The 23270-nt window shown below is 44.9% G+C and overlaps 1 protein-coding gene across 4 annotated transcripts in view; it reads right to left on the bottom strand.

The window, feature by feature from the left end:
• Positions 1-23270, bottom strand: part of fgfr1a (fibroblast growth factor receptor 1a) — a 28081-nt gene that overhangs the window by 2853 nt on the left and 1958 nt on the right. The window contains exons 2-13 of one of the 4 annotated variants that reach the window (XM_084024175.1): positions 19550-19730; positions 13959-14201; positions 12612-12701; positions 11037-11209; positions 8478-8601; positions 5836-6026; positions 5475-5625; positions 2448-2644; positions 2029-2174; positions 1482-1603; positions 1102-1212; positions 108-298 (exon numbers count right to left, since the gene is read on the bottom strand). In XM_084024175.1, coding sequence (XP_083880301.1) covers positions 108-298; positions 1102-1212; positions 1482-1603; positions 2029-2174; positions 2448-2644; positions 5475-5625; positions 5836-6026; positions 8478-8601; positions 11037-11209; positions 12612-12701; positions 13959-14201; positions 19550-19703 — 1893 coding nt within the window. In that variant the 5' untranslated portion in view covers positions 19704-19730. Of the gene's footprint in view, positions 1-107; positions 299-1101; positions 1213-1481; positions 1604-2028; positions 2175-2447; positions 2645-4523; positions 4669-5474; positions 5626-5835; positions 6027-8477; positions 8602-11036; positions 11210-12611; positions 12702-13958; positions 14202-19549; positions 19731-23270 lie in introns of all 4 variants that reach the window. The other 3 variants (XM_084024176.1, XM_084024177.1, XM_084024178.1) reach the window with 3 other exon arrangements.

Below are 23270 nucleotides of genomic sequence, written 5' to 3'. Positions count from 1 at the left end.
ACAAACACACAATATTACAATAATATCAACAACATTCACAGCTCCAGGTACATTCAGCATCACGTAGCGTCGTCCTCAACATGTCATACAGCTGGTTCTGCCGTTACCTTCTTGGAGGACAGGTACTCCATGCCTCGGGCCACTTGGTAAGCACAGGACACCAGGTCTTTGATGGACATGTTCTCTATGGGAACCTGGTCCGGGTTGTAGCAGTACTCCATGCCCGGGGGGCGCCGAGCTCGCAGGTACTCCCGCAAGTTACCCTTGGATGCATATTCCACTATGACATACAGAGGACCTGCAAACAAATCAGTACATAATCAATAATCAAACAGACTTCAATGGAGACGTGAGTTTATTTAGGAGAAATGATGGCAGCATGAAGGGAATCATATAAGAGAAGTAAAACACGACTAAATACAAAATAAATAATATCCACGCCCCATAAAGTCACTAGTACAGCTCACAAGTAGCATCACACCTGATTAGTTTTTATTTATTAATCTAGCGACTAATATGTTGATTATTCTAAACATTATATAAAAAAAATCCATATTCATCAACAATTAATTATCCTAAAATAAATATAAACGTGTCTGATTAATATTTCTATATTTTATTCAATCATCTTCTCTTAAAAAACAAACAAACTGCTCAACCTCAAATTCAAAACCACTTCAATGGTTCAGATAATGTTATTTTCTTTTATCAATATGTGGAAATAATTTGAAAACATTGTAAGAGTCCGTTAGTTTATGACTCTCTCAGCTGTACATGGTGTGAGATTAAATATTAAATTTAAATCGGCACTTTAAGATCAATAGCTAAATGCAAATGAGGTATTTGGGATCCTGTCGACTGTCCGAGTGGTTAATAAAGCTTTGAGCTTCAGTGGTGAAACTCATTACAGGTCCGTCTGCAGCCGCGGTCGATCAGCAGCGAGCTCGGAAGTTGGTGTCAGAATGGTTTACTCATGCTGTTCTACACACAGTCAGGTGTGTGTGTGTGTGTGTGTGTGTGTGTGTGTGTGTGTGTGTGTGTGTGTGTGTGTGTGTGTGTGTGTGTGTGTGTGTGTGTGTGTGTGTGTGTGTGTGTCCTCACCATCCTGTGTGCAGGCTCCCAGCAGATTAATGATGTTCTTGTGCTTCCCGATGATCTTCATCATCTCCATCTCTGAAATCAGGTCTGACAGGTCTTTCTCGGTGGCGTCAGCTGGGGGCAGAATCACATTTGGGCAATTAGTGGATGTTCTGTTGGTGTTGAAGGCCTCGATGGTCGCAGCTCTGGTGGAGTGAGGCTGCCGTTTGGCTTCCTGGGGGGAAGACACTTAGAAGACGCTAAAGGCCCTCCGTCCTCGCTCCTCCACGCAGGTTATCTGCTCTTCCATTTGCACGGCAGCTGGGATTTTCATATTTGTTAATCTAAGCCTGAACTTTGGGCTTCTGTAAGATGATCACACTGTAACAGCTTTCTGGACTCACATTTCAGCATCTTGACGGCCACCTTGGTGATGCGGTTGGGCTTGTCTTTGTCGAGGCCGAGCGCCTCGCCCATCACCACCTGGCCGAAGCAGCCTTCGCCCAGCGGCTTCCCGAGGACGAGTCTGTGAGGGGAAGAACCAGAGTAGATCTAAAAAAACAGCCTTTTAACGATCATCAACCGGCATTTAAAGCGATGCGTCATCTCTTTAAATAATCTGATCTATGCCGATGTGAAGAACGATTCATGGGACTGCTCAATATTTATCAGTACATTTCCCAGATATTTATTATTTGTGGTGGTAGAAGTTCATTTTGTTTCTTTTGATGTTGCCAGCATTATCTAATACCTCTGATCATTCACAAGAGAGAAGAAAGCACGTTTACATCATAAACGATGTTCATATAGCAGAGAAATGAGCCGTTCCGATTCTAGAAACAAAGTTGGTCTCGTAAAACCGCTAGGAGGGTTTCATTCATGCACAGAAAAACGTCGGCGTTGTGGTATCTGTGGTATCCGTCTAAATAAAGGTTCAGTCCGGGGTCCTACCTGTCCCGGGACAGCTCCCAGCGGGGGTCCTGGGGCAGCTCGTACTCCGACACCCCCGACAACATGGGAGATCCGCTGGAGGAGAGGCGGGAGGGACGAACCAGCATCACTCCAGAGTGGATGGAGGAGCTCGAGTCCACAGACACCTGAGGAAAAGGAGGCGGACGTTACTTTCCTCGTAGCGGAACGGACGCCAGTCGCTCATTCAGTCCACAGTATTGAAATGTGTGAACCCCCTCGGGTGTACCGTACCGGCGGTGGAGAGACTCCCCGGATACTTACCATCTGAACAAGAACCTCCAGGACCTACAATCAGCCTGAAAGCTCTTTGAACGGATGCTTTTCGTTAGAACAAACATGAAAAGGAGCCGACAGAAGAGGTGAAAGGTATAAATGTTCCAAACCCCCTATCTACTTTCTGTTACCTGTCTGCGCAGCGGGATGCTCTTGGCCAGCTTGTGGACGGCCAGCTGGCTGTTGAAGTCGCTCTTCTTCGACGAGGTGCGGATCTTGACGATGATGGCGATGGCGATCATGACGGCGATGAAGAAGAAGCCCACGCAGTAGATGACCACCTCCAGGTAGGTGTGGTTGGCTGGAGGATAGTGTGGGACGGCTAGATGGAGGGGGGGGGATCAGCTGTCATCAATGAACTCAAACTAACAGAGATCTGACTTTATAGTCACCTAATCACACCATACACACCCATGCTTTTAATCACACGGCAACGTAAACACACACACACACACACACACACACACACACACACACTTCAACACATCATTTCTACCTTGAAGTCGCGTTTCTCTCTAAAAGCAACACTAGTTTAAATGCTATAAATATCCATTTGTTAAACGAGTTGTGTGTTGGTGCTGGTGATACGATTCTTATATATTTATGTGAAAAAAAAAAAGGCTAAATCTCCAATTCAGATCTTGTTTGTTTCCTCCCGTTCAGTGAAAACACCAACGTTTATTCAACCCGCGGTGTAACGGACTCCGCGCCTCGGTTTGGGATGTGGCGTCGTTCGTTGTTCTCGACCTCCTGACGAGGTCATCAATGATGCAGGTAAATTATGCTCATAAACACCTGAAATCATCGGTTTCATTTCATTTCAACTTTACTCGTTCGAGAGCAGATAAAGTCACATGCTCTGAAGTTAATGGACGGCACAAATAATATAAAACAAGAAATCATTCACTGCCTGCAACCATACAAAGTACCTTCTCAGACAGAGGGGGCTATTATTCAACTACGTCCAAATTTAATCAATTTAAGGACAAAAAAGGGTAGAAAAGAATAAATAAATCTTGAGAGGTAGAGGGAGGAGGATGAATGTGAGGGAATTTAAGAGATAATATATGCTTGTATCTGGGTTGTGCATGAGAGCACTGTTAGTGTTGATAAATATGATTTCATTGTTGGAGTTATGGAGAAGGGGTAGGACTATTCTCTCTATTTTATCTATATATAGTTTTTGATGTGTACTGTTCATTTTAATTTGACAAATTTATGCACATTTGCACTTGTAGTAAATCTCTAACTGCAGCAATAAATCTTAAATGTTTTTAACTGGGAGATGGTCTCATGCCAGTAACGAACTCGCCGAATCCCAAACCGAAGGTGCCAGAACCGACCGGCGTGCACGTTACACCCCGAACCAACACCAGCGACACAAGTGAGCCCTTACTTGTGCGAAGAAGGCTGACTGACAAGCAGCTTGATAATTGGACAAGACTATACGCTACAGAGGGCCAATTATCAAAGCCAGCCGCTGTGCTTCACAGCAGGAAATGACATCAGGAGTCATTTCCAGCGCTTGTCAAAGAAAACCAGCTTTACACCAAAATCGAAAATGCAAAAACACCAGTTAAAAAAGAAGAAGAAAAGCAGGGTTTGGTGATCAGAGCTGCCAAACAAAGCCCCTCGGTGTGAAGTTCTACACAGACGACACACACTTCTACATATGTGGTCTCATATTTAAAGAACCAAACCAAACAGAGATCATTTGTTCCTTTAGCTGTTGGCTTTTTAAACACACTTTAATAACGACTGATGGACTCTTTGTATCTACCGTATGTTACATGTATGAATGTTTTTTATTCATTTTATGATGTGTATTGGTTGTGTTGACTACTGTTTGCAAACCTAATTGCCCCTCGGGACAATAAAGACTGTCTCTACATGTTGATTTCTTTGTTACGGAGGAGCAGACAGCTCTGGGGTTGTTTGGCAGTTGCTGATTTCACTGAAGCAGCAGCAGAGCATGGCTAGCGCTCACCCATCTGGAGAGATGGAGCGGCGGCCATGCAGAGGGAGGCGGGGAGGAGCTTTAGTGCCCTGGCTTCCTCTCACATTTGTCTGCAGAAATAAAGAGTCGGACGAGACCCTTTTTTTCTGGCAAATGTGAAGGTGGACAGCCAGGCTGGAGTCGGGAAACGAGGGGAGGAAAAGAAGAAGTGGAAACATAGGGAGAGAGACAGAACCACTGATACCTTCAAAAACGGTCAACCATGCAGAGTGATGAGAGAGACCGATAGAATTGCCCGCCAAGCAGGTGTACTCCCCAGCGTCATCATAAGACACATTTCTCAGCTGGAGGACTTCCATTTCATTGTCCGTGGTGTTAAGGCCAGCGTTCTAGAACATAACAAAACAGAGGAAGCAGACCCAGATAAGAGGCCCAAGAGGGAGGGAAAGGGAACCATGAGTAAAAAAGGAATCTGAAAGAGAAGGTGGACGGAGGAGCGTTCCTCCTCCATCATCCAAACACCAGACATCTGCCCCCCCCCAAATAAAAAGGTACCACAGAGCCCCCCACGGCAGAGGAGCTCCAGTATCTGTTAGTGGAGGAGCTGGTTAGCTTTGAACTCCCCCGGCACCGGGTCACCCCATCACCACCAAATACCTCAGTCTCATCTCTACATGCAAGAGATGGGCAACATGGAAAACTCCACAGCAGAACAGCACACACACACACACACACACACACACACACACACACACACTAGAAACGCCATCTTCTGGGGCAATTAAGACAAACAGGAGGTGAAACATAGGTGAGTGGGGGGGCAGATGGAAAAAAACAAAAAGAGAGAGAGAGAGGGAGGGAGAGAGAGCCCCGTGAGCTATTGAAGGAGGACTTTGAAGGGCAAGGGAGCGAGAGTAATAGAAGAAGATGGCAAAGAGAGGCCCTTATTAGGAGGGCACAGTACAGGCATGGGGCAGGAATGAGAACCAACATAAACACTTTCAACTGTTCTGCTGGGAATTTTCCATAGCGTCATTTACAGTCAGGAGCACTGAGGCAGGAGAGAGGGAGGAGGGAGGAACGGAGGGAGGAGAGAAACAGCTGAGGTTGTCTGGAGTTAATCGGCCCTAGTCTTCCCCCCAGGTGTTGCTAGAAGCGTCCGCTGCTTGGTGGTGGTGGTGGTGGGGGTGGTTACCTGTGGGCTCATATCTGGTGACCGTCAGCCAGGCCGACTGATTGGCCTCTCCTATATAATTGGACACTTTACATATATACTCTCCACTCTCCTCCTCAGTCACATTGTAGAGGGTCAGCACCTGAGCGTCCGAGCTATTGACCCCAGAATGCTGGAAATAAAAACACGGTCATGTGCAGCACAGAGGAAGAATTAAAAAAGGGTCAAAATACAACAATTTAATCAGGAATAGCTGGTTTTTTGATAGTCATACATTGAATAGGACGCACTTTTTCCAGACAGTATGGCTATTTAAGAAAACAACTGACATAGCAACAAAGTAATGACTCTAAATCCCAAACATAGCTTCGAGGGTTCCTACCTTGAGCACTCGGACATACGGTAAACCGTCGGGGCCAACTCGGCTCCCGTTGAGCTCGATGTGCTTCAGCCACTGGATGTGAGGCTGGGGGTCGCTGAACACCTTGCACTCGAACTCCACGTCGCTGCCGACCACGGCGGTGCGGTTGGCTGGCAGGCCGGCCTGCAGGATGGGCCGGTGGGGAGAACGCTCTGCAACGCAACCAGAATATATGCTGGTTTAGAGGAGGTTCCTCCATCAGTGCTCAGTCATTATTATACTGGTATAAGACGCTCTGGCTTGTTTAGATTTCTTTAAACCAATAATCATCTCGTGCTGGGTGTAGTTCAAATTACCGTAAATACTTTGAGGAAAACGGTGCCAAATTTCGGTCTTTAAGGCGGGGTTGCCTTCGAGCCAAAGCAGAGAATATTCAGTTAAAACAGATCCTCATTGTTCTCTGTGAAGTTTGCCTGCAGTGATGTAATGAAGCCCTGGTGTTTTTCACGCTCACTGCACCAGACCTTTTATACGCTGCCTTGCATGTGAGCAAAGAGTCAACAACCAGCTTTAAAAGTGATGCATTTCCTTTTTAAAATCAGTGCTGCGGTGGATTTAATTGATGCCGATGTGAAGAGGTAGTTCATGTGGATTTGGAAAAAGGGACTGATGATAAATATTTGGAAAATCAAGTGATAAATATTTAAAGAGACTGTGAAGTCTGGAATTTGAGTTTGGTGGGGCGGTAGGATGATCATTTACTGTGATGTTGTCGACGTGTTTACAATGAACTATTTGAATAAGACATAATTGGTCTGATAATTAGCCGATGAAGTATCTCTCTGGTAAGGAAATCAAACATCTTCAAACAAGCCGAGCCATGCAGGACGAAGTGTCCTAACTGAACAGCACAGATAGCAGAAGGGAATGCTCAGGATTAAATATGCATGACTTAAACAGGGTTTCCAACACACATTATCATGGACTCAAAAAATCCCAAACTCCTCCATGCCTTTCAAGGACCCCTAATTTAACTTTCATGACCATTCACAACTAAAACAGAATTGTACCGTTTAGTTAATTAGTGACTAGAAAGTAAACGGCAACCCTTTTCCAATCTCCACTAGTTGGTTTTGTTCATGTCCTTCATATTATGTCACTTTTTAAAAGGCTTCATAAGCATTTTAATCAGTCCGTGTGGGACGGACATGAAGGGAAAGATTGTACCATCAGTGTGTTCTTGACTTCTGGCTGCAAGTCACATTAATCCAAAGGTTATCCGTGGAAGATTACGCAACAATGACTTTCACAACACGCAGAAACATTCCCAGACTTTTTGACAAAGGGTTTTTACTGATGGAATTTAATTCTCCCGGCCTGGAGGAGTCATGGAGTGGTCTCCAGGTGTTTCCAGGCCCGTGTGTTAACCTGCTTGTACCCACAGACAAACGTGCAATAATTCAAAAGTACACACGGTCTAAACACCAGCTAAATAAAGACTCTCTGGCGTCATAGCTTCATTACTGGAAGTGCTCAGGGGCGGAGAAGCAAACAGCTCGTAGAGTCCAATGTGATACTGTGTGAATTACAGACGACGGTTCCTTAAGCAGCTATTTTCTGGGCTTCGCTGCTTGTGTGACGTTTAAAGAGTCGACCACAGTGGCAAGTCGAGTATCTGATCTCGGGTCGAGTGTGAAATTAAATGTTCTCCTCGCGGCGCCGTTTTCATGGGTGATGACTGGAGATGTGTCTCGTTTCGTAACACAACGACAACGCTTTGTTAATCAAAACCTCACAGGTCAATTACTTCTTTCTTTAAACACAAATCAGGTGATTTTCTAAATATTTATCATGAGTCTCTTTTCTAAATCTACATGATCGCATTAACTTCGATCCACCACACAGCATACGCCACTTTTAAAGCTGGTTGTTGAACGTTTGCCAACCAGCAATCCAGCTTATAAAAAGGCTGTTTTTTAAATGGAGTCTGGTGCAGCGCTAACTCCACATGAAACACACCGAGGCTACATTACATCACTTCCTGTAAACTTCTCAGAGAACAACGAGGATCTGTTTTAACTGAATAAAAACTGGTAGCAGATAAAAACACTGAATCTGTCGGCTCGTTAGTGTGTCGATCCCTAACGTTATCTCTCTGGGCGTGTGTGTGTGTGTGTGTGTGTGTGTGTGTGTGTGTGTGTGTAATCGTTAAAAACGGAAACTACTGGCCCTACTTTTGACCGCATGTTGAAGTTTGGCACCGCTCCACGATCCCCAGGGCGACGGATGACGCTCCAAAGTAAACTTACATGCCAAGAATGTGGCTCAATGTCAACCGTCCCGGCTTCTCTAAACGAGACGTTCGCAGACACTTATAAAACCCAATAAAACCCAACGCTCCCCTCAGCGAAGCCACATCACTGCTCCCCAGGGACGGGACCTCTACGGAGGTCAGGCGAAGCCGGGGGGGGGGGGGGGAGGAACCAGCAGCAGAGAGAGAGTCATGGTTCAGGTCCTTGAGGAGTAATCACTTGTGTCCTGCACGTGGATCCATCACTCAAGGCTTTATTTATCAAATAGCTGACAATACGCTCCCCCGACACAAGACCCTGACCCGATCCTGGTCTGATGCCGCCCACAACATGATTACAGTCAACACTCACCCACTACGTCCAGCTGGTAGGTGTGGTTGATGCTGCCGTACTGGTTTTCCACCACACAGGTGTAGTTTCCCTTGTCGGAGGGAACTACAGATTCCATGATGATGGTCCACACGTGGTCCCGGACCTGCAGGATGAGGGGAGAACAAAAAGAAAAAAGGTTTACGGTATCTGGTCATATAGAACAGCCACAAAACCAGAACCAGATACAACTCCTCAAAGTGAAATATGCTGTATTTGTTTATGGTATGAGACGGAGCAGCTGTCAATCAAACCCTGCTGTTTGTGGACCAAACAAGAGAACCATATCCGGGTCTCAGTCCACTTCAAAGCAGACTCTGGTGTGTTTGTGGTGTGAAAACTTAACAAATCAACCGCAGGATTTTATGATCGCAGATATTTGATTGTAGCACAATTTCAAAAGCTTATCTACTAATAAATCCATCGGATGATGAAATATGTTCAATAAGCGACCTTTTATAGATCCGGCTGATATTTAAGCACATCAGCACGAGTTATTCTCCCTGATTTATAGGTTTAAAGCTATTAAAACCGTATCAGACTCTGTAATTAGTCAGTTATTATGTCCATAAAAAAAAAAAAAAATCAGGGTGTGTCTTGGGGGGGGGGGGGAGGCTTATCATGCATCAATCAAAGAGACGTAATTACACATCAGAAGTGCTGCATAATCTGATCCCAGGTCACCAGACTTGCATGATGATGACGAATCAAGGAGTTTCCGGTCAGTCTGTATCATTATGTTTTACTCCTCTGGATCGTTCTCAGCGGTCAGAAGACTAGAACGTCCGTTCACACAAAGCTAAAAATGTTTTCCCTCCAATTGAATTAACATAAATGAAGTTTCCCCAATCGTGGAGCTAGAATTCAATTATGCATTTAAAAGAGAAAAAAACATGAAAGAACTGGTTTCTCCATCTGCTTTCTCCCAATATGAAATGTCGTAAATCTCAGGTGAATGATGTGTGATGTGATGATGACACGGCCCCGCCCTCTTCCTGTGGCACCACCCAAACGGCGGATCTTTGTCCTCCCTAACAAAGACCACGGGGGAAATAGGAACATGTTTTATATACATCTGCCCCAACATGTCTTATTAGCGCCAACTCATGTCTGGCCCCTTTTTTTTTCCAAAGACATGTTATAGTTTTTTACTTCCATAAATCTGCCAAGACCGGCAGTGTGTGATTAACCAAACGGACCTCTAAGGCAAAGCAACATCAAACATGCGTACACACAGACCGAGCCGTACGGTTTCCCTCATTTAGCTCAGAAACGTGATGAAGGAGTCCAGCTGCCTGCTGCCAGATGTGTTGTGCTTGGCTTCATATACATGTGGTGGACATTATTCCCCCTCCCTCCCGCACGTCTCCACGCAGACGATATGAACAATAGAAGCCCGGCCATAAAAGCAAAGCGTGTGGGAGGGATATGGGAGACGTCCGCGGCCGCCGATGCAGACCTTTGCACCTTCAATGAAGAAAAAGAAAACCAGCAGCCAGATGGTTAAGTGTGCTGCATGGCTGGGTGGGGGGGTTGCAGGGTTGGGGGGGGGCAGGCAGCTGAGAGGAAACTCCTAAATGCGTCCCAGCTGAGGTGGGAGATAGGCTGGGCAAAGAAACGAGGCCGGACTGGTCTACACCTCGATGGAAAGAGCAGATGCAGGATTGTTTTCTCACATACGTCCAACACCTGTGAGGCGACACCGGACGCAGCCATTCACATAGAAATCCAGACCACAGACTGTATACAAGGATTGTATTTGAATTTCCTTCGGGATCAATAAAGTATCTACCTATCTATAAGAAGGCCTGTATAGAACTAGTGGACTTAGTCACATACTGAAGCCTGAAGTGTCTGCATTTTTTCCGTCTCCATCTTGGTTTTTTTTTGCAACCAGTGAAGGAAGTGACCATATTTGGACTTGTGGAGAAGCAACGGGTGGATCTGACGCGGCAGAGAGGCAGCCGAACCAGCACCCTTACTGGATCTGGATCCATCTGGATTCTGGTGTGAAGATGCTAACAAAGTTAGCTTCATGATTCAACTTTACAGTTAAGTGTTCATCTCCGTAGCGAAATGCAAGCGATTTAGCACGACAACTCTACAAGTGGTGGCCGTCGGTCTGAAGGTGAATCTAAACAGAACAGCTCCGTGTTGGGAGTGTCAAAGAGGCTTCAGTATCCAGGTAGATTTACAGCTGCATGGATGTAATAACAGAAAAGACCACGACAACGAGGTCAGACGATGGTATCTGTCTTCCAGGCGGACGGCTCGGGTTGCTCACCTGGAGGTGTCATCACTACCCGACGTTCTTGTTTGTGCTATTGGGTTTCATCGCGATCGTTTTCTCAGGTCAAAATGTGAAACTTGCCTGTTCTTCCTCCAGGGGAGGAGGCTGGTGATCTAATGTGGAGCTGAGCTCGGCGACACAACGTGGTGATTCGATAAGAGATGGTAAGGAGGCTGCAGCCTCACCAAGAAGAAGAAGAAGCCGAGGGGAAAAACACACTTCCAGACATATTTTTTGTTGTAATTATTAACCTTGAAGCCCCCGATGCGATGGTCCCTCTTGAACTCCTTGCTGTTCTTGTACCACTTCAGAGTCGGGGTCGGGTTGCCGCTGGCCTGGCATCGAAACTTCACCGTCTTGCTGGCCGGGACGGCGTGAAGCTTCTTCTCCATCTTTTCTGGATGAGCCCATTGTGGCGCCATTGCTAAAGAAAAAGACAGAAAGAAATATAATTTTTTTCTAGCAGAAGAGCGCTTCGTTCTAGCATAAAGAGTGCTTTTAAATTTGTTTCTATGACAACAAAATCACCAGTCTTTCCCATGTTGTACGATAGTCTAGCATCGCCCCTTTGCTTTTATCATCTATTTGTGCTACCATCCATTTGTTTGACATTGTTTTGAGTTGTTTTGGGAACAAACTCTCCTGGAGAGAAGCTGGGGAACAAACCTTCCTCCTCTGTGGTTTTCCTCATTGCAGCCACATTATCAGCCGGCCTTAGACACTTGGGTGGTGACCAAAATAATTAAATTGCAGCTGAAAATAGGTTTCCTTTGGGCGGCTGGGCTCACCCTAACGAGTCTGGCCTAACTTGTGTCTCGGTTAAGCGTCAGAAAACGGACCGATAACACAATTCATGTTCCCCGGAAGATTTCTAACTTAACTAAGAGGCAAGAACATCCAGTTTCTCTAAATGAAAACAGCAGCAACAACAGGTTTCAGAGGGGTCAGAGGGAGATAAATAAAAAACTCAGCTGCTGGATTCCTTCAAGGCTGCAGCATGATAAAAACCTGAGTGTCTTAATCAGTCCACAGATCCAAACTGGAAGACGTCTTGAGGTTAACCACAGTTAATCACCGCAGGGACATTCCTCATGTGGAAGCTGCCACCGAAGCAGTGAAAACCCTCTGATTCACAGCGAAATCACTCACCCGAGTGTGACACACACACGAACATCAGTAATTGAATCATAAAGCTTTCAAATCACTGACCAGTCATGACAATTACTCATCACCCGGTGACTTTTGGCAAGTGAGTCACGACCGCCTGTTGCCGTGGCATCAGTAAAGGGCGCGTGTCCACATGGCGTCTTTGTTTAAATGGTTTCCAGGGAGGAGGGAGTGCATGCAGGCGTCCTGGAGAAAAGGTGCCTCTAGCACGGCTGCACCATGTCGGCAAACTATTTAGCTACTTGATACAAAGGAATTCTCATTTTTTATGATTAATCCAGGATTTCTGATTGATGACCTGCAGCCTTGATCGGCCCGCTACAGTTTCATGATTATTTTTTTATTTTTACACTACTGCAGCGGTGCACCACAACCGGTTCTATTATTAGGTCGTTGGGAAAGGTCGGTGACCCGCCGGCCCGACCGTGAGCTTTACAGCAGCCCTCGCCTCGACGGAGCAGGGCTCCTGGACATCATAACAACAGACAGAAAAGCCCTAAGGAGTTTTTAAACAGCTGTCAGGTTGAGCAGACGAGCTCATCCACGAAGAAGAACAGCAAAAACTGAGACCGAATAATAAAAGTAAAGGGGTGATGCTGGTCGATACATTTGATGCCAGAAGAAAGTGAAGAGATTGAAGATAATTGCAGCAAACTTACGCAGCAGCTTCTGACTGCCCAACAGTTTGGCTTCCTCTGATGAAGACTCTTCATCTTCATCATCGTCTTCAGACGAGGCCAGGGTTTCGACTGGAGAAACACAAAAGGTAGAGTCACATTCACACTCATCCACACGCCATTCTGTCATTTAATATACAGATTTGTAATCTGTGTCGTATCACTGACTACAAATCAAGTTCAAGTTCCGTCTCTCTGTGACTCTACCTGTGATGTTAAAGACTGTGATGTTAAAGACTGTGACTCTACCTGTGATGTTAAAGACTGTGATGTTAAAGACTGTGACTCTACCTGTGATGTTAAAGACTGTGATGTTAAAGACTGTGACTCTACCTGTGATGTTAAAGACTGTGATGTTAAAGACTGTGACTCTACCTGTGATGTTAAAGACTGTGATGTTAAAGACTGTGACTCTACCTGTGATGTTAAAGACTGTGATGTTAAAGACTGTGACTCTACCTGTGATGTTAAAGACTGTGATGTTAAAGACTGTGCCTCTACCTGTGATGTTAAAGACTGTGATGTTAAAGACTGTGACTCTACCTGTGATGTTAAAGACTGTGACTCTACCTGTGATGTTAAAGACTGTGACTCTACCTGTGATGTTAAAGACTGTGATGTTAAAGACTGTGACTCTACCTGTGATGTTAAAGACTGTGACTCTACCTGTGATGTTAAAGACTGTGACTCTACCTGTGATGTTAAAGACTGTGACTCTACCTGTGATGTTAAAGACTGTGACTCTACCTGTGATGTTAAAGACTGTGACTCTACCTGTGATGTTAAAGACTGTGATGTTAAAGACTGTGACTCTACCTGTGATGTTAAAGACTGTGACTCTACCTGTGATGTTAAAGACTGTGATGTTAAAGACTGTGACTCTACCTGTGATGTTAAAGACTGTGATGTTAAAGACTGTGACTCTACCTGTGATGTTAAAGACTGTGATGTTAAAGACTGAGACTCTACCTGTGATGTTAAAGACTGTGATGTTAAAGACTGAGACTCTACCTGTGATGTTAAAGACTGTGACTCTACCTGTGATGTTAAAGACTGAGACTCTACCTGTGATGTTAAAGACTGTGATGTTAAAGACTGTGACTCTACCTGTGATGTTAAAGACTGTGACTCTACCTGTGATGTTAAAGACTGTGATGTTAAAGACTGTGACTCTACCTGTGATGTTAAAGACTGTGATGTTAAAGACTGTGACTCTACCTGTGATGTTAAAGACTGTGATGTTAAAGACTGAGACTCTACCTGTGACGTTGAAGACTGTGATGTTAAAGACTGAGACTCTACCTGTGATGTTAAAGACTGTGACTCTACCTGTGACGTTGAAGAAGACGCTGTGGTTGCCGAAGGTGGTGCAGGCGTACAGGCCGGAGTCCGTCAGCTCTACGGTCTCGATCTCCAGCTGGCCGGTGCGGATGCGGGTGTGCTCCCCGTCCACCACCGCCACATGGTCTTTGGTCCAGTTGACGGCGTGGACGGAGTCCTCGGTGGAGCAGCTCAGATCCAGACGATCCCCGGGGTAGAGCGTGAACAGCTCCGCTTGCGTTTCCACAGAGACTGGCCAAAGGAAGACAGAGGGTTTTATTTCAACAGCTTCGTCTCATTGTAAACACAGTAACCGCTCCATGAGCACATAAAAAGTGAATATCTTTGGCACAAACCAACTAAATGATACATGCAAATCTTTCAAAATAGAATGCACAATATCTGACTGAATAATAAATAGTAGCCAACGGGGAACAGAGCGTCTACGCACAAAACCAAGGCTGCATCTGTACTGCAGACACGTCAAAAAAGTACTTCAATCAACGGGTCCAACAGGGGCGACAGAGAGGTCCTTCCTTGATTTCCTCCTGGGCTCAAACAATGCCCGCCCAGCCTCTCCCCCAAATTAAATCATATCCAAAATTAGTTAAGGCCCCGTCGTCGGGCAGCGAGGGAGCTACTTGGGGAAAGGAAGGTGAAATTCAATTTAGAGGATTGAAGAGAGGGGAGGCGTCACAGGGCGAGACACCTGAGCCCCCCTGTTCTGGAGGACTACGTAGTCCACGAGGGGGGGTAACGCAATTACACTGACACGCCGTCCGTCACAACAGGGTTGTTAGTCTGGTTGCAGGTAAGAGTCGCCAACATGCAACTCCACATTCTTGCTCCAGGATCGAACATCTACGCCGAAGAAAAGGCACACAATGTGATTTTTCTTCTTGAATGAATTATCATTATTAACACTCAAAAGACATTTACTAAAGACAAGCAGCACATCTGCAAAAGCTACTGATATAAAGACAGATACTTTGATTAATCCGATTGATTTATTGTTTCAGCTCTAGTTTATATAGTTCTGGGAGGGTTTTTTAAGCCTTAATGCTCCACAAAGTGATCCGTTGTGGCAGCTCATCCTCCCGTCTCACTTCCCCACGTTGTCTCGTTGGTGTTATAGCAACAAAATGTTTGCCAGATTATCAGCGATCCGTCAAAATGAGATTATTCTGCACCGTTCCCACAAGCTCACTTCCTCCCAACAGGAAGCAACATCTATGCAGCATAAGCTCGGCAGCACAACATCAGCAAACCCGACTAATCCCTCCCACCGGCACAACAAAGGCCTCCTAACAATAAAAAAAAAGGAGGAGGGAGGGGGGAGGAGGGGAGAGGGAGAGGGAGTGGGGCGAGCGAGCCAATGAGCATGTGCACAGGAGCCGGCGAGAGAGCGAGGGCCTGCAGCGGCAGGTTCTAGTGCCAGTTGCCATGGTGACCCCACTTGGGCCTAGTAAAGGTATTTCCTGGATCACATATGTCTGACAGGCTCTTAATCCCGGCAGGAAAAAGGGGCCAGGGGGTAGGATCAACTTTCTCCTCAAAAACAAACCCCAAACGGGGAGGAGGAGGTATTTAGTGATGGACTACGGCGATCCAACCGGGACGCAGCCTTACATCTTTGTGTGTGTGTTTCTGGCCCCGCCCCCTAAATGAGACGCCACTGATAAAGACCGTGTCAACATCCCAGCTGTTAATCTGGCCACAGACATCATAAAGAGCCCATAAAAAGCTGTAAAAAATTAGCTTGTTGCTTTATTGTCGGGGACAAAGTCCGGGTCATGTGACAAACAACGGATTAAAAACGCAGCATAACGTGGTCAAATCAACCCCAAACCAGATCTTTGTGATTAATTCATTATTAAATATGGAGGTTTTGGAGAAACAGTGAGAGTAATTTAAATTGTTGCTTTATGATTTTCATTGCTCTGCAAATATTGCTTGGAATATCTAATTGTTTTACTATTTCGATATTTGTTGTTTTTTATTCCTATTTTATGTCTTGACTTGTTCAGAACAAAACAAACAAATACAACTCATATGATGTTAACCACCGATGTATTTTCATCTCTTCACACCGCAGCGAGGTGCCAAGTTTCCAGCATTCCCTTTGAATTTGAGGATGTTTCATCTCCAGCTAATCCTCCCGCCGCTATGATTGGATTAAATGGATTAAAAAGGACCATATTTGCAGAAAGCAGCCCCATCTGGAATGTGCTCTGCTTACCATTTGGAGAGAAAAACATGTGATTGACATCGTTTAAAATCACCCTAATGACAGAAATCATGAAAGGAATTTTTGTGAAGGAGAAACAATTTAGAGGTTTCAAACTAAAGGGAGGGGGGGGGGGGGGGGGGGGGTAAAAACAAAAACAAAAGCTCACTAGTCTGTAAATTCAAGCGCAACTAAAAAAGCTGGCGCCAGACTGTGGAGGCTTCTCTGGCTGCATGATAGGAAGCAATAGGCCGCCTGAATGACTTGTGGGATTTCCTGCTCTCACCGGAGTGATGGTTGAATGCAGTGAAGTCGGGCTGGTTGGGGCTCTGCGGTGGCACACGAGGGGGGGGATAAATGGCAATGCCGAGTTTCCTCTGCTGATTTGACCACACCAGAGTGTGTGTGTGTGTGTGTGTGTGTTGGGGGGATTGATAAGAGACAAAAGGCAGGACTGGCAGGAAGCAGGACAATGCCTATTAGCGAGCCCCAAACAGTCCGCTGGCGACCGTCCCTCCTGAAAGCTCTCCAGTGGAGGAGCTTTTCATTCCTAAATGAGCCGCTGACAAACCAGCATGGATTAACAACTGGGAGCCGCAGTGATTACCGTGCAGCGCAAAGTTGTTTCAGTGTCATTCAAATGACTCCGGCCACATTCAGACTCACGTTACGGCTTTAAAACGGGACGGGAACGCAGGGAAACCTCAACGAGGAGGTTTAAGTTCAGGAAAAGACCGATTAAAATAGTTTTCAGAGACATCATGGATCTAAGTTTTCCACTAGAACCAAACAACACAATGCAGTCCCAAAAGGCAAATCTCTGGAATATTTTACAATTTAAACGTCATCAGAAAGTCTGCAGCGAGGTTCATTCTTTAAACATTCAGTGTCAAAGTCAGGTTCACCGCCCGGCCTCTATCCATTTATAGCTTTAGGGGAAATTTGCCCTTTTCTCTCCCTTCGACACAATAACACCATGATCACAGCGAGACGTGATGCAACAGGCAGTTGCTTCAAAACATGCCCCCTCCCTGCAACGCATTGGGCAAAACAGCTCATGTGGAGCAGAGGATGCATGATCGGACAGGAAATACAGAAATATTCACTCGCTATAATTAAAAACCACAGATATCAAACGTTTGTCATTGGATTGTAAAATGTTATCCTCAAAGTCCCTGGTGGTGAGAGTCTCCGTCCTCTGGGCCTCCATCGCTGTCTGAACAGTCTGTCAGTGTTTGAGCTCCACCGGAGGGTCAGCAGCTCATCCCTTCTGACTGACAGCGGAGCAGCGAGTCAAACTAACCCTCTGGGAAACGCTCTAGAAATAACTTTCTCTCCGCCACAACCAGGGAGACTTAGGAGGCGTCCGTCTCCCACAAACACCACCCAGCTCTCCACAAAAGCACACGTGAACCCGGCGTCTAAAACACCCAGTTTCATGAACATCGGGCCGGTAGTTTGTTAATAATCCTGATACAGACGGACAAATGAGCTGAATTCAAAAGCTCAAACTCATCTGTAAAAACGTGATAATAGTTCAGTACTGCTGCCTCCATCTGAGAACACCTCCTGGGTGATGTTGGGAAAATGTTTTAACTCTGAACATCATGAGCGTTTCGTAGTCCTGCTCCATAAAATGTAATTTAACACGAAATATAGGAAGTTATAATAACCAAAAGATGTCTATTTTATAAATTACATTAACACCTAAAATAAACTTTAACAGAAAATCTTGACTCTCCATGTAATTGTCGTTTTCTTCAAATCATAAAAAGTATTTACTTGAACCCCGACAACCAACAAGATATTCCGACGTTAAAATGATTAACACAAGAAAAACTTATTTTTTAAAAAGGGGCTGTAATTAATTAATTAATAGCATGGACTGAATTTGTTCAGGGAATATTCTTTTCTTATGTGAACGACGCGACACAAAGAGGCAGCATTAACACGCCGTTCCCATAGAACCGCTGTGTTTCTCCACGCCGAGACAAAAGGAATGCGACCAAATGCTTTTCTGCTGTGATTGTTTGTCGACAGCTGAAGCCGTCCGTCACACGGCGGGGGGGGGGGGGGGGAGCGTTCCCAGGCAAGGAGTCGTGGGGGAGCAGGAGAGGAGGCGCATAGATAGTACCTGGCCATTTGGTGATTAAGGACTGGGTGGGGTGTAAATGCGTCGGATTTCCCCCCCCCAACCTAAATTTATGGCTCACCTTAGAAGACAAAGAGTTTCCTCAGAAACCCTATCCTTGAGGTTAAGGGAGTAGCATCTTCTTTCTTTTTAGGAAAAAAAACGGGCTAATTTATGGTTTCCCTGGCAGTTAACTCCTCTCTCAGTGACAACAAATACCGTTTCATTACAAAGGAGGGAAAAGCACAGCCTGCTAGGTAGCGGGGCCGCCCTCGGGCTACAGATGGGAGTCATTTACTCAAAACAGCCCAGTTTATTCTAGGGCTCGCAGCCCAAGAGACCCTCTCGCTTAATTACCCTCATTATAATGCAGAGCTTTATCATATTCTTCTGCTGCTCCCCACTTCCGACTGCACAGTGTAAACATCCCAAAAAAACCTCATCCACCCACAAGTCCAGGCAGCTATTACGCCTCTGGACCGCATCCAAGAGACACATTTTTCAAGGATTCAATTTCAGTGCCTCTTTCACCCCCCCTTCTTTTTCAGAACTTAACTTGTGTAAGAAAACAGCCAGACCGAGCTAAAAAGTGGTACGGCCCAGTTTGAGAATAATTACAGGGTTCCTACACTTTTCAAGCACTTTTCAAGCATTTCCAGGTGCATTTCCATGCTTTTCCAGCACCTTCCAGCTGTGGTAAACTCCATCTTTGTATCAATCCAATGGTCAGTATTCAGTCTACTTATTATGTCACTTGTTCATCACATTAAATGAGATGTTATTGTCCTCTAAACAACCAACATGATGTTTGGAGACAGCTTTTTACAGAAGGACCACAAATGAAAGGAAAACTAACTCCACTAACAGATCCACAGAAATATAATCACCAACTATTTTCATCATCTGTTCATCATCAAAAGGCATTTTTCATAAAGAAATGTCAGAAAATGCTGTTTTCAGTCCAGAAAATATGGAGATCTTCTTTTCTCTGTTCTATCATAGATGTCATCACATACAACACACATTTCAAGACCTTTATTCTAAATCCAAGACCTTCATTCTAAAAGGGACACGAACAGAAAAAGAAGGACAGACTCCACTGAAGGAGTGTGTCAGGGTTACATTCGTGCACACAGAACAAAGCTCTGATTATCAGCAGCCTGGAGATAAGCCAGACTTTTAAGGATTTAATACAACTGTACAGCCACAACTCGCTGGGTGTAGAAATGTACGTTATCTTACCTTCATCGGTGTTGGCGGGCCGACACTCGCTCCCCAGGACTTGGCAGAATAACAGCAGACACACAAGTCCACGCGGCCTCATCAGCATCCTGCTGAGGGAGCTACAACCGCTGGCTTTCCTGCGACTGGAACGCCATTCAGGCCGTTGGGGCATCAGCAGCGGGTCATTCACGGGGCTCCACTAAAAACACACAAAACAATGAAACAACTAAATGAATGTTTTCTCATAAGAAGTAAGAAAACCATAAATCGATTCAGGGTGAGTGAGATGGAAAGACATTTCAAAAGAGGAGGAAGTAACATGGAAATCTTGAGTTGTGTTGATGAGGAAGCTGCTCTCCCGTCTCTGAGGAGGAGAATATTCTGTACGTCCTCGAGGTTCAAGGCAGCCACTTGTACGAGAACACTGATAAGAAAGCTGCAGCGCGGAAGCAAACACGCCTCTGCACACGCTCACTTCAAAGCCACGACTGAAGTCTGAACTCACCAACACACGACCGCTCGGATTCAAGTTGGTTTCTGCTGAAGAAGTACAGGAGGGATGGTACCATATATGATAAATACATTAAAAACGTACACTATCATGATAAATGTAAATCTCCTCACATTTGATTTATAAACCTAACAACTAGGAGTGCTTGAAACCTGTTCGTTTGGCATCCTTACTGCACCAACAGAGATATATTGTTGTTTCACTCTCCTTTGACAAATGTACTTATTGGAAGTCGCTTTGGACAAAAGCGTCTGCTGAATGCCCCAAATGTAAATGCATTTAAAGAAGCTCTTTAAGCTCTATCATGGTAGAGACGTGGAAAAAAGAACCCGATTCCAAAAAATACAGCAAACAAAAACATACTTTTTAAGATATCCTTTTATAGGATCATCTTATTGAAGATTATTTTCCACCAAAGAAACTGTGACAGAATGTAAAGTGATACCAGCCTGTTTGAGTGCCATGTTAAGCCAGCGTGAATAATCATCAGGCGAATATCGTGAACTGCGATCGGGGGGCGCTTTGGGGCGACCCCTCCACATGCACATCTGCTTGCATCATCACCTTTGCAGCATCTGGCCATAGAGATTAACACTTGCCCCCATAACCCCCCTTGAGGAATTTGTTTAAGACCCCCCCCCCCTCCTTAAAAAAAGCGGTGTTATGTGACACCCTTGTGGAGAGACCGCCGGCCATCATTTCCACGCTGAGAGATCTATCACAGTTGGTGCTGCTCCCCGATGCCCACATCCACCATTTGCTCTCACCAAGCAGCAAACAAATGATGGAGCAGCCAGGCTTCATCACCCACAGCCACATCCAGGACTCCTCTCACATTCAAGCACCTTCCAAGCATTTCAAGGTGCATCTCCATGCGTTTCCAGCACCTTCCAGCTGTGGTAAACTCCATATTTGTATCAATCCAATGGTCAGTATTCAGTCTACTTATTATGTCACTTGTTCATCACATTAAATGAGATGTTATTGTCCTCTAAACAACCAACATGATGTTTGGAGACAGCTTTTTACAGAAGGACCACAAATGAAAGGAAAACTAATTCCACTAACAGATCCACAGAAATATAATCACCAACTATTTTCATCATCTGTTCATCATCAAAAGTCATTTTTCATAAAGAAATGTCAGGAAATGCTGTTTTCAGTCCCTCAGATATGGAGATCTTCTTTTCTCTGTTCTATCATAGATGTCATCACATACAACACACATTTCAAGACCTTTAGTATAAATCCAAGCACTTTTCAACACCACACTCAAATGCAAGTGTTTCAAGGATTTCCAGCACCCGTACCAACCCTGATTCTTTCAAAACAACAATAGAAAGAAACCCTGCGTTGCAGCTGCGGTTTCCGTCAAGGCGACCGCTTGTTGTGCGTCTCCGTCAACCAAACGGCTATTGTGTTCTCCGCAAAACCAATTTCACTTTCTAAGAATGGTCTAGTGTTCCAGCAGCTGATCTGGGTCAGCGGGGTCCGGGGGGGGGGGGATAAATCAGCACTGCAAGCTATGAGTCAGCGTTTTGGTTTTGCTCCAAGAAAAGTGCTTCTGCGGCTCTTCAACAAAAAACAAAGTATGACTCAACACGTTGTCATCCAGCGTAAAACATACAGTATGTCTTACTATCCACACACAGTGACATTATTGGTCGGCATGACGATGACGTCACGATTGTCCCGCCAAGATAACTGTGATTATTGATGAAAGGAAGCTTAAACTATTAAGTCAAGAATTAAAAATTAACCTTTGATTGAATCCCAGAGAGAACAGCTTACACAACAAATAAAATGTTAAAATAGCGTGACTGTTCTTTCCGAACTTTTTAAATCAGACTATTTATCACTTCTCTAACGAGATAACGAGCTTTATCCAATTCACACATGGCAATATTCACAATTATCCCGATAACTCAAACGCAATCAACTATTTTTTTAATGTTGCGATCTGCGATAAAATAGTCCTGTCTTTAGTCGTTTAAGATGTTTTCTAAGTAATTCATTTTCAGTGTTTCTGGTTCAAATATTAGCTTATTGCAGGTATATCGAACTGGTCGACAGATAAGCGCCATAAAAATGACATCACATAAATTACAAACTAGGTTCGAGGTCGTCCAGAAACCGTGTAACCGCTTTGTTTCTCTTCAACAGCAAAATATCCTATGAAAATCCTAAAAAGCATCTGTAACAAGATCTGTCAGGTTGTGGTGACCATGTGTGATCAATTTATTTCGTTTAATTAGCTAAATGCACTGTAACTTTTTCATACATCCTGTCAATATGAAATATGTTGCCTCGGGACGTAGATTTAGCAGAACTCACACCAAATATGAGGGTTCCCCGTCACATTATTTTGTCTATTTATACCCAAACCATTGAAGACATTCTGATTCACAGAAATGAAAGAGGATAAAATAAGAATAGAATAAACATGTCATAGCTGTGAGCCTCACTCGACCACAGAAAGCCAATAAAACTCATCTACTGGTTCCGGTGGAGTTAATGGTCCACATTCATACCAAAAACCACCCACTGGTAGGTTTGGTGTTACATTACTCCTCTTGAGTCTCTCTAAAAAACCTTTTCATTTTCAGATCTGTCATCATATCACTCACACCTGTTGGCGAGGCACGAAAATACTTTTCTTTTTCCTCCCAGAAAGCAAATTTGCTTATAAAAACGTGTGAAACAAATGCATTAAAAACACCCAGAGCTAATGAACAGCGTCTGCTTGGAAAATAAAAAGAAGCATTTGAAAGGATTTAAAGAGTTCTTGGTGCACAATGAAAGCTGCATTTAAAACCATCACGTGTTTTCAGTGGAACCCCACTACATGTTGTTGTGAGCTCCGAGGAGGAAAACCTGGCAGACAAAAGGGGGTTAAACTAAACAGATTAGAACATGCGAGACACATTTAGCTTCTCTCATTATAGGAAGACAAAAGGTTACAGGCCTTACCCATAACACGGCCCTGCTCCGTAATTACTGTTCGATGCCATCCATGCATAAAATTCCTCAGCTCCCAAATTTCTGGCGCCACCTCCCCCCCCCCTCCTCCCCCTCCCAAGTTATCTGTGCACTCCCAAACCAGCAACCAGTCTGCACACGGCTGCAGTCCAGCAGACACCAGAGACCACCAGACCATCTCCCTGTTGTCACCACAACACACACTTCTACACACACTTCTACCGCCTTAGAGCCAGTCGGCGGTTTAGC

Source organism: Eutrigla gurnardus (assembly GCF_963514095.1).
Source record: "Eutrigla gurnardus genome assembly, chromosome: 13".
Taxonomy (NCBI): domain Eukaryota; kingdom Metazoa; phylum Chordata; class Actinopteri; order Perciformes; family Triglidae; genus Eutrigla; species Eutrigla gurnardus.
Note: the sequence above shows the minus strand (reverse complement) of the source record. Positions and strands in the feature narration are given on the sequence as shown.